Genomic DNA, 18,428 nt, shown 5'->3' with positions numbered 1-18,428 from the left:
GGCAACGGTGTGGACAGACTTGGCTACAGCTGCTGATGTCCTGGGTGAAAGCTGCAACTACACTCCAAAAAACAGTCCAGCAACATGGAGGAGATGCTGAAGCAGTTTATGCAAGTGAGTTTGCAACAACAGCAGGCTCAGACAGAGGCCAATAGACGACATGAACAGTCCATGGCTGAACAACAGCAGATGATCGCTGCACAACAGCAGGCTCAGATAGAGGCCAATAGACGACATGAACAGTCCATGGCTGCACAACAACAACTTATCGAGCACCTGATAGCAAATCGAGAGGCGCCTGTGGTGATGGGAGCCGCTCCAGAGATTTTTTCTGGGAGAAGGACTGTGCAGAAAGCGCTGCAAAAGATGACTGCTGAGGACGATGTTGAGGCCTATCTAACAGTATTTGAGCGCGTGGCTGAGCGAGAGAAGTTACCAGCCGCTGAGTGGGCAGAAGTAATTGCGCCCTATTTAACAGGTGAACCCCAAAAGGCCTACTATGACCTCAGTGAGCAAGAGGTTAAGGACTATACTCGGCTAAAAGAGGAGATACTTGCCCGACTAGGAGTTACTACTGCAGTCCGTGCCCGGAGGGTACGCAACTGGAGCTACAGTCTGGACAAATCAGCGAGGTCCCAGATGTATGACCTAATCCATTTGGCAAGAAAGTGGTTGGAGCCAGACACTTCTACTCCTGCACAAATCCTAGAGAAGGTCGTGATGGATCGCTACCTCCGAGCCCTTCCTACTGACTTGCAACGCTGGGTGGGACAAGGTGATCCTAAGAATGCAAACGAACTTGTCAACCTTGTGGAGAGGTTCCAGGCGACTGAGGACTACCTCTGTGATGTTCCTGCAGCATCTTCACCTCCCCGGAGCGCCAGATCTGTGCCGTCGGCTGGTAAGAGACTTCCATCTATTGGGGGAGTGTGGAGGGGTGCTGATGGGGGGAAAAGGGCTCAAGTGGTGTCTCAGGGACAAAAGACTGGTGATGGTCCCGGGTGGCTAAGGGGCTCTCGAAAAGACTCCTTGCCAAAGAGACCAGGCCCTATCCAGTGTTGGAGATGCCATGAGGCGGGACACGTGTCGGCCCATTGCCCTCTTACCTCTGAACCCATGGAATGTGACGCTAGCCGGCGTCAGTCGCTATTTGCGGAACCATCTTGTGCTGCAGTTCCTGGACTAGAGACTGAACCGCAAATCTGCGATATTACAATCAATGACTTTCCTGTTAAAGCGTTAATGGACTCAGGAAGCCTTGTAACCTTGGTGCATGCTAGCCTGGTGACTGGGGACTTAGAGTCTAAAAAGCATATGAGCGTTGTGTGTATACATGGTGATACAAAAGTGTACCCTATAGTGCTGGCTAAAGTCGGGACTGAACAAGGCACAGTACAATATGAAGTGGGTGTGGTTAAAAACCTCATGCATAATGTAATATTGGGGCGCGATTTTCCTTTATTCTGGGCTCTCTGGGAAAAAAGAAAAATCCCCAAAAGGAGTGAGGATACCTCTAAGGTGGTTGCCTTGTCCACGGTGAATGATAAAAGTGTGCAGGATGAAAATGATTGTTTTCCTTTGCAGGTCCTGGCTGGGGAGGAGGAGGCTCCTCCCACTGAGCAAAATATACTAGACTTAGAGGTGTCTAGCGATAATTTTGGGACTGCACAATTACAGGACCCCACTCTCAAAAATGCGAGAGAGCAGGTTGCTGTTATGAACGGGGTACCTCAGGAACCAGATGCTGAAAAAAGATTTCCACATTTTTCGGTGACTAATGATCTTTTCTATAGAGTTAATAAGGTTAAGGATGAGATTGTGGAACAGCTTCTGGTACCTAAGCCGTACCGGCGTCAGGTGCTTGACATGGCACATAACCATGTTCTTGGGGGACACTTGGGGACTGACAAAACGCGAGAGAGGGTTCTCCAGAGGTTTTTTTGGCCGGCCATATATGATGACATTAAAAAATACTGTGAGTCGTGCCCCACATGTCAGGTTAGTGCCCCAGTGTCACATTTTCGCAGTCCTTTGGTTTCGCTCCCTATTATAGAGGTGCCTTTTGAGCGTATTGCCATGGATTTAGTGGGTCCCATTGTAAAGTCAGCTAGAGGACACCAGTATATTTTGGTAGTCCTGGATTATGCGACCCGCTATCCTGAGGCTGTACCCTTAAGAAACACTGCATCTAAAACAATTGCACGTGAGTTGTTTTATATGTTCTCTAGGACTGGGATCCCTAAAGAAATCCTAACTGACCAAGGTACGCCATTTATGTCGAAAGTAATGAAGGAATTATGCAGACTATTTAAAATCTCACACATCCGTACCTCTGTGTACCACCCCCAGACGGACGGATTGGTGGAGAGATTTAATAAAACTTTGAAACATATGTTGAAGAAAGTGGTGGCAAAAGATGGTCGTGACTGGGATCATTTATTACCCTACCTCATGTTTGCTATTAGGGAGGTGCCCCAAGCGTCCACAGGGTTCTCACCATTCGAGTTGGTCTATGGTCATCACCCTAGGGGTCTACTAGACATTGCAAAAGAGACATGGGAGAATGAGTCCACCCCATACAAGAGTGTTATTGAGCATGTAGCACAAATGCAGGACCGTATAGCCACTGTAATGCCCCTGGTAAGGGAACACCTCCAGAGGGCTCAAGAGGCCCAAAGTAGAATTTACAACCGGTCCGCAAGAATCAGGACATTCAACCCAGGCGATAGGGTCCTTATACTAGTCCCCACTGTTGAGAGTAAATTCTTGGCGAAGTGGCAAGGTCCCTATGAAATTGTTGAAAAGGTCAGTGAGGTGAACTACAAGGTGCACCAACCAGGTAGAAGGAAGCCTTTCCAAGTTTATCACATAAACTTGATCAAGCCCTGGAAAGACAGGGAATCCTTGGTGGCGACAAATACTGTTAATAATTTGTCACCACCAATCCCTCCAGTCAAGGTAGGTGATACTCTATCAGTGTCACAGAAACAGGAGGTTCAGGAATTTTTACAGAAAAACAAAAACAAGTTCTCTGACCTCCCAGGGCGTACACACCTCATCCATCATCACATTGAAACTGAGCCTAGAAGCAGAGTAAACCTTAAGCCCTATAGGATACCCGAGGCACGTAGGGAAGCCGTATCTGCCGAGGTAAAACGTATGCTTGATCTGGGGGTAATTGAGGTGTCACAGAGTGAATGGTCCAGCCCAATTGTGCTAATCCCAAAGCCCAATGGAACTTGGAGGTTCTGTAACGATTTCAGAAAGTTGAATGAGATCTCCAAGTTCGATGCGTATCCTATGCCCAGGGTAGATGAGTTGATTGAGAAGTTGGGTAACGCCAGGTACATAACCACCCTCGATCTCACAAAGGGCTACTGGCAGATTCCACTTTCTGGTGAGGCTAAAGAGAAAACTGCATTCTCCACCCCTGATGGGCTATTCCAGTATGTAGTGATGCCATTCGGGTTACATGGAGCGCCTGCAACTTTCCAGAGGTTGATGGACTTGATTCTGCGACCACATCGTGATTACTCAGCTGCCTACCTCGATGATGTGGTCATTTTTAGCCCTGATTGGGAAAGTCACCTCTGTAAGGTACAGGCCGTGTTGGATGCCATAAGTGATGCGGGGTTGACCATAAATGCCGAGAAGTGTGCTCTAGCCCTAGAAGAGGCCAAATATCTAGGCTACATTATTGGGAGAGGGTTGATTAAGCCACAGCTAAATAAAATTGAGGCAATACAGAATTGGCCTAGACCCCTGACAAAGAAACAGGTTAGAGCTTTCCTGGGTATTACGGGGTATTACCGTAGATTTGTGCCGAACTTTGCCTCAGTTGCTGCTCCACTAACTGACTTGACAAAGGGCGGAAAGACAGCAATGGTCACGTGGACCCCAGAGGCCGAGAAGGCTTTCCAAAGCCTTAAGTCGGCCTTGTGCCAACCACCTGTCTTAGTTACCCCCGATTTCAGGCGAGAATTTCTGGTCCAGACAGATGCCTCTAACACAGGCTTAGGTGCAGTACTCTCACAAATAGTGAATGGTGAGGAGCATCCAGTGACGTACTTGAGTAGAAAACTAACCCCGGCCGAGAAAAATTATGCCATTGTGGAGCGAGAATGTTTGGCAGTAAAGTGGGCCCTAGAATCGTTAAAGTATTACTTGCTAGGCAGGAAATTCAAGTTGGTGACAGACCATGCCCCCCTAACATGGATGAAGTTAAACAAGGAGAGAAATGCAAGAGTGACTAGATGGTTTCTCTCCCTACAAAACTTTAATTTCACTGTGGAACACAGGCCAGGGAAATTACAGGCAAATGCTGACGCATTGTCAAGGGTAAGTTGTCTGTGGGGACAAAAGGCTCAGCCCTCCGGTCTGAAAAAGAGGGGGGGGATATGTAGACATGTCACTGGAGAAGTGATCGAGGGGGTGTACATCTCACCTAGGTTGCTACACAGTGTGAGATGGTAAATCCAGGATGGATCAGTTTCTCAGCAGCGATATGCTGCTGAGTTGTTATTTAATTTTGCCGGGCCTGGGTTTATATGGAATGGCAGGTAGGTTTGGTAGAGGGACCTGTCATTCCACATCCCCCGATCCAGTTCTGGGTTTGGGATCAGGTGAGCTTTGATCCTAATTAGCCTGGGAAGCTAAAGGCTCTGCAGAGTCTGCAGGTGATTGCTCAGCCAGGGAATGAACAATCTGTGTGTTGAAGGAAGCTGCAAGCACTGCCACTGCTGGAGCTAAAACCCACCCTGCGATATCCAGGTGAAAGACGCTGTGTTTGTAAGTGTCAGATAGGTGAGCAGAACCTGTTAGTAAGCGCCCAGCCGGGCTAGGACTTTTATTTTTGTTGTACTTAGAAAAGCACGGTGTTGCTGTATATTTTGTTTGCTGGACTGTTTGTACCACGAATAAACGCCAAGATCTGCTTTATCAAATTCCAAGTCTGCTGTGAACTGTGTCCAAACACACCCTACCCCGGGAAGATCCCTTACAATATATAAAATCATACACCCATGTGTGTTGGCTTTGATTTGGGGTCTGAACCGCTTCACAAGCATTAGACCACTGGCGCCTGATAAACATGGAACAGTGCAGAGAAATAGAAGGTAAGTGCTTAAGCCCAGGGGTTAAACAGTCCTGTTCCTTCCCCTGGCCGCCAGCTGATTCCACAGAATATACTGGAATGGCTGAACAGCCTTATGGCTCATTTGCATATGTGGTGCCCTCTGAAGAGCAATCCACATTTGTATTGTTCTTCAGATGGCATTTGGCAGGCAGGAAGGAGGCATTATATCACCTCTTCGCCACCTGTTTAAACCCCAAAGCATCGCCCCGCAATTTAATGCATTGCACATGGAAGCGGGAAGTCACCAATTCACTTGAATGGTCCTCATTTGGCAGGCAATACTGCTCACTGATCCCAACAGTGCAGACATGTTCTGCCGCACTTTGATGCAAAACATTTTGGCTGTGGCAGCCGGCAGGTATACATCCCCCTCTGCTGCCTTTTCAGCTTAAGGGGAATGGTTGATAGCAGTTAAAACACAGCTCAACCTCTAAATTTTACCCCCAACCACAAGTGTAAACGGAGTCATAAAGCACTCTGAAGAGTGATCCATAGCGGATTGTGTTTTGAAGGTATTTGACAGGTGGTGAAGAAGAGTTATGTTGCCTCCTCATCACCTGTTTTAAATCCCTAAAAACCCTTGCCATTGTGCTGTAGCCATGTGCATTGCACACAGTTATAGCGCAGCCCCATTCAGGTGAATGGCTTGAGTTAAGCAAGCGCAGGGCCGTGCACCACTAAAATGTTCGGGTTTGGCTTGAAGAAAAGGTGGCAACCCTAATGCTACGCCACTGGTTTCTTACTTTCTTACTTCAGCCTCAAGTTTTCCTCTGAGCTAATGTGAAAGTCTCCAACCATGCAGATGGCCCTTGGTTTAGAAAGAGAACTTTAAATATAATTTTAAATAATTGGAAGAAGAAAGATGGGGCAGCCCTCTGTGTATAGTAGGTTTATGGAACCTCAGCTTGATCACTCGTGCTTTGCAGATCAGTAGCCATTGCAATACCTTATGTTATCCCCAAATCATTTCTGCTTACAGATATTAATTAATACATACTGTCCCACTTCCTCGATTACTGGGGCAGGACAAAGTAGATATGTATCCTGTATGTCTGTTGGTTTTTCATCTGAAAGAAAGCAAAGAAGAAAACAACTATTGTTACTTTTGCACAAGTACCAGAACAGAGATGTTGCTATATAAAAATTATTTACAAACTGTGCTATGCTTTTCTTGTTTTATAGTGTTCTGTCTATCCTGTGTATTCTTTTTTTTTTTTTTTTGGCATATACTAGTGAACTGAGTCATTTGGGCTTATACCAGTAGCAAAATATATGTTCTAGAGTTTGCAGGTATTTCAAGGGAATTACACTCCTGGCTAGATTTTTTAGATTTTGACATTACGGAATTTCTGAGAGCAACTCTGTGTTAGTGGCGGTAGACAGATTAATTAAAGTGAAGCTAGGCTCAATTTATAACCCAAAAGGTAATGAGGCAGAAAAACAGTTAAGCCCCATACACACTATCAGTTTTTCTGCTGAGTTTTTCCTTCAGGTTTACCAAACCAATGTAGTGCAAGGGCCAGCCTGATTGCATACAAATTGAAACTCCTAAGGTTTGACCTCATATTATATGGTTCTGGTAAATCTGAAGGAAAAACTCAGCAGAGAATCTGATAGTGTGTATGGGGCTTAAGGGGAGAGCAGCGTTTTGCTAGACCTGTTGCCCTCTCTGCCTGAAAGTCAGTCCTGCTCAATCCATAGGCAGAGACCCTGTTATCTGTGTTTACCATCTGATCATGTTGTTGTCTGCCAGCTAAAATCAGAGGTGCAATTTTTTTCAAAACATTGTTACTGCTTTTACCTTTTTAGTACTTTAAGGCCTCATGCACACGAGACGCAGTTAAACGAGCGTTCAGATGCAGTTGGACAGTTTTTTCAACTGCCCCTGAACTCATTCAATGTTATCCTATGTGTCCATGCACACAGTCTCGTTTTTTTCCGTTTTTATGCAGTTGCGTTTAATCTCGTTTTTCCAGAAGCAAAAAAATGCGTTCAGAAGTAAAAATTTCCACGTTTCAGACGCAAAACGCGGCTAAACGCGGCTAAACGCGGCACCCGCGTTTAGCCGCGTTTGTGTTTATATGCGTTTTTAAAGGTGACCTTTTTTTTTTACATTAAAAATCTCAAAAATGATTGCAAATGATGAAAAACCATTAGAAAAATATTTTAAACAATTGCAATTGCAAGTGGACAATCCACAACTTGTGGCAAGTGACATGGCAGGTGGCAAGTGACGTGGCAAGTGCACAATCCACAACTTGTGGCAAGTGACATGGCAGGTGGCAAGTGATGTGGCAAGTGGACAATCCACAACTTGTGGCAAGTGACGTGGCAGGTGAAGTGGCAAGTGACGTGGAAAGTGGACAATCCACAACTTGTGGCAGGTAACGTGGCAAGTGACCTGGCAGGTGACACGGCAAGTGACCTGGCAGGTGATGTGGCAAGTGGAAAATCAACAACTTGTGGCAGGTGACTGGCATGTGACGTGGCAAGTGGACAATCCATAACTTGTGGCAGGTGACGTGGCAAGTGACGTGGCAAGTGGACAATCCACTTGTGGCAGGGGACGTGGCAAGTGACGTGGCAAGTGTACAATTCACTTGTGGCAGGGGATGTGGCAAGTGACGTGGCGAGTGGACAATCCACAACTTGTGTCAGGTGACGTGGCAAGTGGACAATCCACAACTTGTGGCAGGTGACGTGGCAGGGGACGTGGCAAGGGACGTGGCAAGTAGACAATCCACAACTTGTGGCAGGTGACGTGGCAGGTGATGTGGAAAGTGATGTGGCAAGTGGACAATCCACAACTTGTGGCAGGTGATGTGGCTGGTGACGTGGCAAGTGGACAATCCACATCTTGTGGCAGGTGACGTGGCAGGTGATGTGGAAAGTGGTGTGGCAAGTGGACAATCCACAACTTGTGGCAGGTGATGTGGCTGGTGACGTGGCAAGTGGACAATCCACAACTTGTGGCAGGTGGCATGGCAGGTGACGTGGAAAGTGGACAATCCACATCTTGTGGCAAGTGACGTGGCAGGTGATGTGGCAAGTGACGTGGCAAGTAGACAATCCACAACTTGTGGCAGGTGATGTGGCAAGTGACGTGGCAGGTGATGTGGCAAGTCACGTGGCAAGTGGGCAATCCACAACTTGTGGCAGGTGATGTGGCTGGTGACGTGGCAAGTGGACAATCCACAGCTTGTGGCAGGTGATCTGGCAAGTGATGTGGCAAGTGGAAAATCCACTTGTGGCAGGTGACGTGGCAGGGGACGTGGCAAGGGACGTGGCAAGTGGACAATCCACAACTTGTGGCAGGTGACGTGGCAGGTGACGTGGAAAGTGATGTGGCAAGTGGACAATCCACAACTTGTGGCAGGTGATGTGGCTGGTGACGTGGCAAGTGGACAATCCACATCTTGTGGCAGGTGACGTGGCAGGTAACGTGGAAGGTGGTGTGGCAAGTGGACAATCCACAACTTGTGGCTGGTGACGTGGCAAGTGGACAATCCACAACTTATGGCAGGTGGCATGGCAGGTGACGTGGAAAGTGGACAATCCACATCTTGTGGCAAGTGACGTGGCAGGTGATGTGGCAAGTGACGTGGCAAGTAGACAATCCACAACTTGTGGCAGGTGACGTGGCAGGTGATGTGGCAAGTGATGTGGCAGGTGATGTGACAAGTGGACAATCCACATCTTGTGGCAAGTGACGTGGCAGCTGACGTGGCAAGTGACGTGGCAAGTGGACAATCCAAAACTTGTGGCAGGTGACGTGGCAGGTGACGTGGCAAGTGGACAATCCACAGCTTGTGGCAAGTGACATGGCAGGTGGCAAGTGATGTGGCAAGTGGACAATCCACAACTTGTGACAGGTGACGTGGCAAGTGATGTGGCAGGTGATGTGGCAAGTCACGTGGCAAGTGGAAATCCACAACTTGTGGCAGGTGATGTGGCTGGTGACGTGGCAAGTGGACAATCCACAACTTGTGGCAGGTGGCATGGCAGGTGACATGGAAAGTGGACAATCCACATCTTGTGGCAAGTGACGTGGCAGGTGATGTGGCAAGTGATGTGGCAAGTGGACAATCCACAACTTGTGGCAGGTGATGTGGCAAGTGACGTGGCAGGTGATGTGGACAATCCCCAACTTGTGGCAGGTGATGTGGCAAGTGACGTGGCAAGTGGACAATCCACAACTTGTGGCAGGTGACGTGGCAAGTGGACAATCCACAACTTGTGGCAGGTGACGTGGCAAGTGACGTGGCAGGTGATGTAGCAAGTGACGTGGCAAGTAGACAATCCACAACTTGTGGCAGGTGATGTGGCAAGTGACGTGGCAGGTGATGTGGCAAGTGACGTGGCAAGTGGACAATCCACAACTTGTGGCAGGTGATGTGGCTGGTGACGTGGCAAGTGGACAATCCACAGCTTGTGGCAGGTGGCATGGCAGATGACGTGGAAAGTGGACAATCCACATCTCGTGGCAAGTGACGTGGCAAGTGGACAATCCACAGCTTGTGGCAGGTGACGTGGCAGGTGATGTGGCAAGTGGACAATCCCCAACTTGTGGCAAGTGACGTGGCAAGTGACGTGGCAAGTGGACAATCCAAAACTTGTGGCAGGTGACATGGCAAGTGACGTGGCAGGTGATGTGGCAAGTCACGTGGCAAGTGGACAATCCACAACTTGTGGCAGGTGACGTGGCAGTTGGACAATCCATAACTTGTGGCAAGTGGACAATCCACAACTTGTGGCAGGTGCCGTGGCAAGTGACACGCTAAATACAAGTACACTGCAGCTCTCACAGCTGCTGCTACTCACTCTGGTCTCACAAAATTGCTGAAATAGTTAATAATACTGTTTTTTTGAGCTGGGGAGGGTCTATGATGTTAGCTTAACTAAACGCAAACGCGGTAAAACGCCGCTAAATCGCGGTAAAAATCGCGGCAAAACGCGCGTTTCTAAACGCCGGTTTCAACATGTGTCCAGCAGCGTTTGCATCTGCATCTCGTGTGCATGAAGCCTAACACACTAGGCAGTTTAGCCAAGAGTTATGATTTGGGCATTGTTCTACTTTAAGAGTTATGTAAGTTGATTGCATTTGGACAAAAAAAAGATTGATATCCTCTGATCGGTAATTAGAGCCAAATGTTGACGAATTAGTTGGGTGTAGTAAGCCTAGGTCTACGTGGGTGATTAAATCGCTTTGCAACTGAGAGATTTAACTGCTTATTGACAGTTACCTCATTAGTATCATTTTAAATTCAGTATGAAGCTATTGAGGTCACTGCTAACAAGTGGTTAAATCTGTCAGTAGCAAAGAAAATTAATTACTAGGCTTAGGCTTACTCTACCTGACTAAGGCTGGATTCACACCTATGCATTTTTAGTGCTTTTTGCATTTTGCAGATTTGCTCTACAGAACATGTTCCATAGGAAACCATGGTAAATGGACTGTAGTGCAAATTTGCAAAAAGCAATAAAAATGCATAGGTGTGAATCCAGCCTAAAGCCAGGTATACCATGATTTTCCATGAAGGTGCATATCATGATGTAACCAACAATGGTAATGACGTGTACAAATATTCATGGACAAAGGCAAACATTCTTTTTTTTGTGTGTATGATTTCTGTTTGTTTCCACCTTCTTCAGGGTCATTCTTTGCTTCTGATCATGCACGTTTTTCTCCATTTGACTATTTCCGTATGATTACTGAGTGTAAAGCGCATGTTATGATCACGTACGATAAAAAATTTCTAGCCCGCACCTGTTTTTTCTTTGTCCATACAGTCAGAATCAGCTGTCGAAACACTATACTAATGATCAAATAATCGACTAATTGTTCCCTGTACAGAATTTTTTTTCCAATTTTCTTATAGTGTGTACCCAGGTTAAAGCGATTGTAAAGTCGTTTTTTTTTTTTTTTATAACAAACATGCTATACTTACCTGCTCTGTGCAGTGGATTTGCACAGGACAGCCTGGATCCTCCTCTTCTTGGGTCCCTCTTCGCTGCTCCTGACCCCTCCCTCCTGCTGAGTGCCCCCATAACAAGCAGCTTGCTTTTGGGGAAACCGAGCCAAGCTGCAGCTTGGTGTGTCCATTCAGACATGGATCTGCGGTTCGACCCCCACCCCCTCTCTCTGATTGGCTAACTGACTTTGCTTGACAGCAGCGGGCACCACTGCTGTGTCTCAGCCAATCAGGAGGGAGAGTCCCGGAGGGCCAAGGGACTCATGGACATCGCTGGATAGAGGGAGGGCTCAACAAAGTATTAGGGGGGGCTACTGCACACAGAAGGCTTTTTATCTTAAAGAGGAAGTAAACCCTGATGAGTTTACTTCCTCTTTTTTTTCCCTGCAAAGGTAAAGCATAATGGACTACTATGCATCGCATAGTAGCCCATTATGTGTCACTTACCTGACACAGGAGCCAGCGAAGTCGCGCTGTCCCCTGTAGTCCGCCGCATCCATCTTGCTGGTGGCGTCTCGCAGCTCCGCCGCTGTCATTCGGCGAAGTCGCGATGACGTCACTCCCGCGCATGCGCACGGGAGTCGACAAATGCGGCAGCTCCATTTTTGGAACTGCCGCGTTCAGTGCGCCTGCGCGCCGCTGTCTACGGCGCATGCGCCGTAGACAGTGGTGCCCGTTTTCGGGCAAATATCTCCTAAACCATATAGGTTTAGGAGATATTGCTTGGACCTACAGGTCTTCTAGTCTTACCTGTAGGTCAAAGTGGTTTGTAAGGGTTTACAACCACTTTAATGCATAGAATGTATTAAAGTGGATGTAAACCCACTCTCATCCTTTCTAAACTACGGCCATAGTGGTTATCTATAAGGATACACATGCCTCCTGCATGTGCATCCTTACCTGTCAAATGTCTCCCCTCTGTCTAATAGAGACCCCAAAAACTGCAGATTCTGTGGGTGGGTCTGTTGTCTGTAGCTCTGTGGTTGGAGTTGTGATGTCAGTAGACTCCCCGCCCACCTCTACACTCCCCTTATCAACATGCATTTTATCTTATGTATTTCTTACACTGAACTTCTGCTATGATCTCTAACATCCAGTCAAACCAAGAAAAGTCCCCACATGACTTCAGCATGCCCAATCCTGGGAGAGCTGGAGATGAAAGGAGGATGGGGATCTGAAGTAACATAGTTACATAGTTAGGTTGAAAAAAGGCACCCAGTTCAACCACAAAAAAATAAAATAATATCATACAATCCCATATACCTAATTCTATATCCCCAGTTGATCCAGAGGAAGGTGAAAAAACCCCAGCAGAGCATGATCCAATTTGCTAAAGCAGGGGAAAAAATTTCTTTCTGTTCCCCCGAGAGGCAATCGGATTTTCCCCAGATCAACTTTACCTATAAATGTTAGTACCCAGTTATATTATGTACACTTAGGAAATAATCCAGGCCTTTCTTAAAGCCATCTACTGAGCTGGCCAGAACCACCTCTGCAGGGAGTCTATTCCACATTTTCACAGCTCTTACTGTGAAGAAACCTTTCCCTATTTGGAGGTGAAATCTCTTTTCCTCTAGACATAAAGAGTGCCCCTTGTCCTCTTTGTTGACTGTAAAGTGAGTAACTCAACACCAAGTTCACTATATGGACCCCTTATATATTTGTACATGTTGATCATATCCCCCCTTATTCTCCTCAAGAGTGAATAAATTCAGTTCCTCTCATCTTTCCTCATAGCGGAGTTCCTCCATGCCTCTTATCAGTTTGGTTGCCCTTCTCTCCCCAATATCCTTTTTGAGAACTGGTGCCCAAAACTGAACTGCATATTCCAGATGATGTCTTACTAATGATTTGAACAGGGGCCAATTGATCTCTCTCTCTCTGGAGTCCATACCTCTCTTAATACAAGAAAGAACTTTGCTCGCTTTGGAAACTGCAGCTTGGCATTGCATGCTATTATTGAGCTTATGATCTACCAAAACCCCCCAGATCCTTCTCCACTATGGATTCCCCCAGTTGTACTCCCTCTAGTATGTATGATACATGCATATTCTTAGCCCCCAATTGCATAACTTTACATTTATCAACATTAAACCTTATTTGCCACTGAGTTGCTCAATTAGACAGTGTAATGAGGTTGGCTTATAAATTGGAGACATCCTGTAAGGACGTTATTCCACTGCATAGCTTGGTGTCATCTGCAAAGACAGAAATCGTAGGTGGGATACCATTCAAATAAGCAGTGCTTTTCAGCCTCAGTGCCGCGCCATGGCACAAGATATGTAAGCAGCCATTTGGCATTTTTCTTGTTTTTAACCTTTTAAAATAAATGAATAAACTATTTTTGGTTCCTCTGCATTTTGTATCATATTCCATCCGTGAGCTCCATATGCTGGGGACTGGGTATCTGATCCACAGATTTCTCCAAAACAGCAAGGATTTTATTGCAAAAGCCTGCTTGACCTTTTTTTCACTAATTAGGTCAACTTCATCTGGTAAGCTGACACACAGTTTTTTTTTTAGCACTTTCCGGGTGATATCCATAATGTGGTGAAGGTTTCCCTTTGATGGTTCAGAAAAATCGGTCACAAGAATCACATATATATGGACTTTTGTTGTTTGGTTCACTCACAAATGTTGTTTAATTTGAGATTTGTACACTGATTTTGATTGATACACCTAGATAGGCATTCACGGTGTAAGCACTTTATTGGTATTTATTATATGCGATTTGCCAGTTCACAGGTATAACTATTTTATTTTGTGGTACTATAGGAGGGCTGGTGCATTTACTTATTCAGTGGTAGGGTTTAAATGAATACAGTTTCTGTTTGTTATGAAATTTTGTCTATATTGTATATGGTGTGATAGCACATACCTTTGATTGGTTATCACAATAGTTTGCACATATCTTTTGATTGGTTATTGGAATACACGTGGATACTGTTAAGATTTATATTTTTATAAGTCAATTATTTTGCACATATATATATAAATTACCGTATATACTCGAGTATAAGCCGAGATTTTCAGCCTCTTTTTTGAGGCTGAAAGTGCCCCCCTCGGCTTATACTCGAGTCATCGCTGTCTGCCTGCTCGATCAGCGTGTCGAGCAGACAGACAGCGGCCATTCTATTCTAATTCAAAAGCCGCGCCTCCGGCTCCGCCTTCGCCTGTGATAGGCGGAACACTGAATTTCCCAGCAGCCTGTGTTCCGCCTATCACGGACATCCGCTCATCCTCGTACTACGGACGAGGATGAAAGGATGGCCGTGATAGGCGGAACACAGACTGCTGGGAAATTGTGTTCCGCCTATCACAGACAGGGAGGCGCGGCATTTGAACAGGAAAATGGGCGCCGACGAAGAGCGGTGATCCTGGGACGGGACCGGACGGAGGCTCGGCTCGGCTCGGCTCGGGACGGGACGGGACCGGACGGAGTCTCGGGACGGGACGGGACCGGACCGGACGGAGGCTCGGCTCGGGACAGGACGGGACCGGACGGAGGCTCGGGACCGGACGGAGGCTGGGGACACAGGTAGGCTGGACACACAAGGCCTCACACACACACACACACACACACACACATGGATGGACACACACACAGGGATGGACACACACACAGGGATGGATGGATGGATGGATGGACGGACACACACACAGGGATGGATGGATGGATGGATGGATGGACGGACACACACACAGGGATGGATGGATGGATGGACACACACACACACACAGGGATGGATGGATGGATGGACACACACACACACAGGGATGGATGGATGGATGGACACACACACAGGGATGGATGGATGGATGGACACACACACAGGGATGGACAGGCATATCTCACCCTCGGCTTATACACGAGTCAATAGGTTTCCCAGTTTTTTGGGGGTAAATTGGGGGCCTCGGCTTATACTCGGGTCGGCCTATACTCGAGTATATACGGTATATATATATATATATATATATATATATATATATATATATATATATATATATATATATATATTAGTTTTAACAATTTATGTGGGTACTGTTAAGATTCACATCTATATACACTTTATAAGCCAATTATAGTTCACCAGATATCTAACTTAGTTGTAAAACCAGGCAGGCTGGTTGCCATAAGAAAAAAAAATTAATAATTTTTTTTCGGTTTGTTAGACCAATTAGCGCCCCCTACCAACCTCTCCAAATTGCATGCTATTATTGAGCTTATGATCTACCAAAACCCCCAGATCCTTCTCCACTATGGATCCCCCTCAGTTGTACTCCCCCCGAGTATGTATGATGCATGCATATTCTTATCCCCCAAGTGCATAACTTTACATTTCTCAACATTAAACCTCATCTGCCACATAGTCGCCCAATTAGACAGTGTTTTGAGGTCGGCTTGTAAATTGGAGACATCCTGTAAGGACGTTATTCCACTGCATAGCTTGGTGTCATCTGCAAAGACGGAAATGTTACTTTTGATCCCAGACTCAATATCATTTATAAAGATATTAAAAAGTAAGGGTCCCAGCGCTGAACCTTGGGGTACACCACTTATAACCTTAGACCATTCAGAGAAGGAATCATTAACCACTACTCTCTGAATTCTGTCTTTTAGCCAGTTTTCTATCCATTTACAAACTGATATTTCCAAACCTGTAGACTTTACCTTACACATGAGCCGTGTGTGCGGAACAGTATCGAAAGCTTTTGCAAAATCCAAGTATACCACATCCACCCCTCTGTCCAAGGTTTTATTTACCTCCTCATAAAAACAAATCAGGTTTGTCTGACAACTTCTGTCTTTCATGAATCCATGCTGTCTGTTGCTTAAAATATTTTTTTCCTGCAAGAACTCGTCGATGTGGTCTTTTATTAATCCCTCCAGCATCTTCCCAACTATAGAAGTTAAACTAACAGGTCTATAGTTACTTGGTAGAGACTTTGTTCCCTTTTTAAATATAGGCACCACATTGGCCCTGCGCCAATCCAGTGGTACTATTCCTGTCATTAGTGAGTCCCTAAAAATTAGATACGATGGCTTTTTAATTACAGAGCTCAATTCTTTTAGGATCCGTGGGTGGATGCCATCAGGTCCAGGTGCTTTATCCACCTTTATTCTGTCAAAATATTTCTGGACCATATCACTTTTGAGCCTTTGTGGATTTGGGGCTGTGTCACTATCACCCCCATTATGGACATGAGCTCCCCCATGCTCCTTTGTATACACAGAGCTGAAGAAAGTCTTTAATATATTAGCCTTCTCTTTGTCCCCAGTCACCCACTCCAGATTATTTTGTAAAGGGCCTACATGCTCAGACTTAACCTTTTTACTATTAATATATTTTAAAAAAAATGGGGGTTTGTCCTACTATCTTTTGCAATCTGGCTTTCATTTAGAATTTTTGAATCTTTGATTTCGTTTTTACATATTCTGTTATATTCTTTGTAACATTTAAATGACACTAGTGTTCCTTCATTTTTATATTTTTAAAAAGCTCTTTTCTTATAGTTTATAGCTTTTGAAACTTTGGCCGTGAGCCACATCAGTTTTATTTTTAGCCTTTTAAACGTATTGCCCATGGGAATATACTTTGCAGTGAGGTCCCAAACAGTCTTTTTGAAGAATTCCCATTTCCGTTCAGTGCCCATTGATGCCAATATTCTCTCCCAGTCTAAGTCCTGGAAGTAGCCCTCATCCTTGGAAAAATTGCTCTCTTGAAATGAAGTGTTTTTATCTTTCATGTATGTGATTTTTGCTTACAGCTAACATCAAATGAAATCATGTTATGGTCGCTGCTACCCAGGTGTTCTTTTATCTGAACATTAGTAATATGCTCTGCATGGTTTGAGATTATCGGGTCCAACAGAGCATCATTCCTAGTTGGGACCTCAATAAACTGGACTATAAAATTGTCCTGTAATAGGTACAAAGTACACCAGTACGAAGTACACAGAATCCCTCTCAGGCTTGTGCATGAGATATGTGAATCACCTGTCACTCACAGCAAGGGGGGAGAAATGGACTCCTATTTCCCTGTGTGTCGGTTTTTATCTCACTGAAAAAAGATAAGAGGACTGTTCAGAGCTGGAGTAAATCTTTGTGGCAAGACTGAGCACAGATGACATGAAATCCTATACTGTACAAGGCAAAAGCCTTAATTAAAAAAAATGTTTTTCGGGGTTTACATCCACTTTAAGATGCAAAGCCTTCTGCCTTCACAACCCCTTTAAAGCAGGCCATAGATTATATGATTTTCTTTCCTGCAACCCAGAAAATCGCTCACCCTTAACTGTGTTGATAGGGGAATCCCTCCCTCGGAGCTATTGTGTTCTCCTGGTGGGATAGGGGCGGGGAGCTGTCCCTGTTGGGAGAGCACAGTGATTATTGCTATAGCTGCTGGCAATAATTGCATGTAAAAATATGACATGCTGGTTGTACCCAAGTTGATTTATCGACTTGGGTACAATAAGCCTGTCCATGCATGGATTGAATCTTGGCTGAGTAGTCCGAGATTCTAACCATCTATGGCCAGTTAATTCATCCCTTTTGTAGCCTTTAACTTAACCCCTTCAGCCTGGAAGGATTTGCCCCCCTTACTGACCAGACCCTTTTTGTGATTCGTCACTTTAACTGACAGTTGCGTGGTTGTGCGACGCTGTTCCATATTTGATCACCTCTGCATTTATTTTTTGTGCTATAAACAAAAAAGACAATTTGGAAAAAAAAACTATATTTTTTACTATAATAAATATCCACAATTTATTTTTATTTTTTTGTAAACAAATGTATTTATCAGTTTAGGCTCATATGTATTCTACATATTTTTGGTAAAAAAAATATAAAATATAAAAAAAAAAATGAAATCCTATAAGCGTACATTGATTGGTTTACAGAAAAGTTATAGTGTCTACAAAATAGGGCATAGATTTATGGCATTTTTTTATTTAGTAGTAATGGCGGTGATCTGCAATTTTTATCGGGACTGCGACATTGGGGCAGACAAAGTCTGACACATTTTTGGGACCATTGACATTTATACAGCGATTATAGCTAAAAATAACCACTGATTCACTGTAGAAATGTCACTGGCGGGGAAGGGGTTAACACTAGAGGGCGATCAAGGGTTAAGTGTGTGCTACAGAGGTGTTTCTAACTGTGAGGGCAGTGTGGTGACTGGGAGTAGAGAGACATCGCTATTTCTATTCACTAGAAACAGCAGATCTCTCTCCTCCCCGACAGAACAGGGGATCGGTCTGTTTCCATTGACAGAGCCCTTGTTCTCTCTCTCGGAAGCGATCGTTGGTGCCCGGTGGAC

At 45.3% G+C, this 18,428-nt stretch overlaps 1 protein-coding gene across 1 annotated transcript in view; it reads right to left on the bottom strand.

Annotated features, from left to right (window-relative positions):
• The window catches only part of ANTXRL (ANTXR like), a 288,394-nt gene that overhangs the window by 92,715 nt on the left and 177,251 nt on the right, over window positions 1-18,428 (bottom strand). Inside the window, exon 11 of the mRNA XM_077454770.1 lies at window positions 6,132-6,201. Coding sequence (XP_077310896.1) covers window positions 6,132-6,201 — 70 coding nt within the window. The remainder of the gene's footprint in view (window positions 1-6,131; window positions 6,202-18,428) is intronic.

This window comes from Lithobates pipiens, unplaced genomic scaffold, assembly GCF_037356315.1.
Source record: "Lithobates pipiens isolate NorthernLeopardFrog02 unplaced genomic scaffold, aLitPip1_a1.2 Scaffold_25, whole genome shotgun sequence".
NCBI classification, from domain to species: domain Eukaryota; kingdom Metazoa; phylum Chordata; class Amphibia; order Anura; family Ranidae; genus Lithobates; species Lithobates pipiens.
The sequence above is the reverse complement of the archived record's forward strand: the minus strand, read 5'-3'. Positions and strand labels throughout refer to the sequence as shown.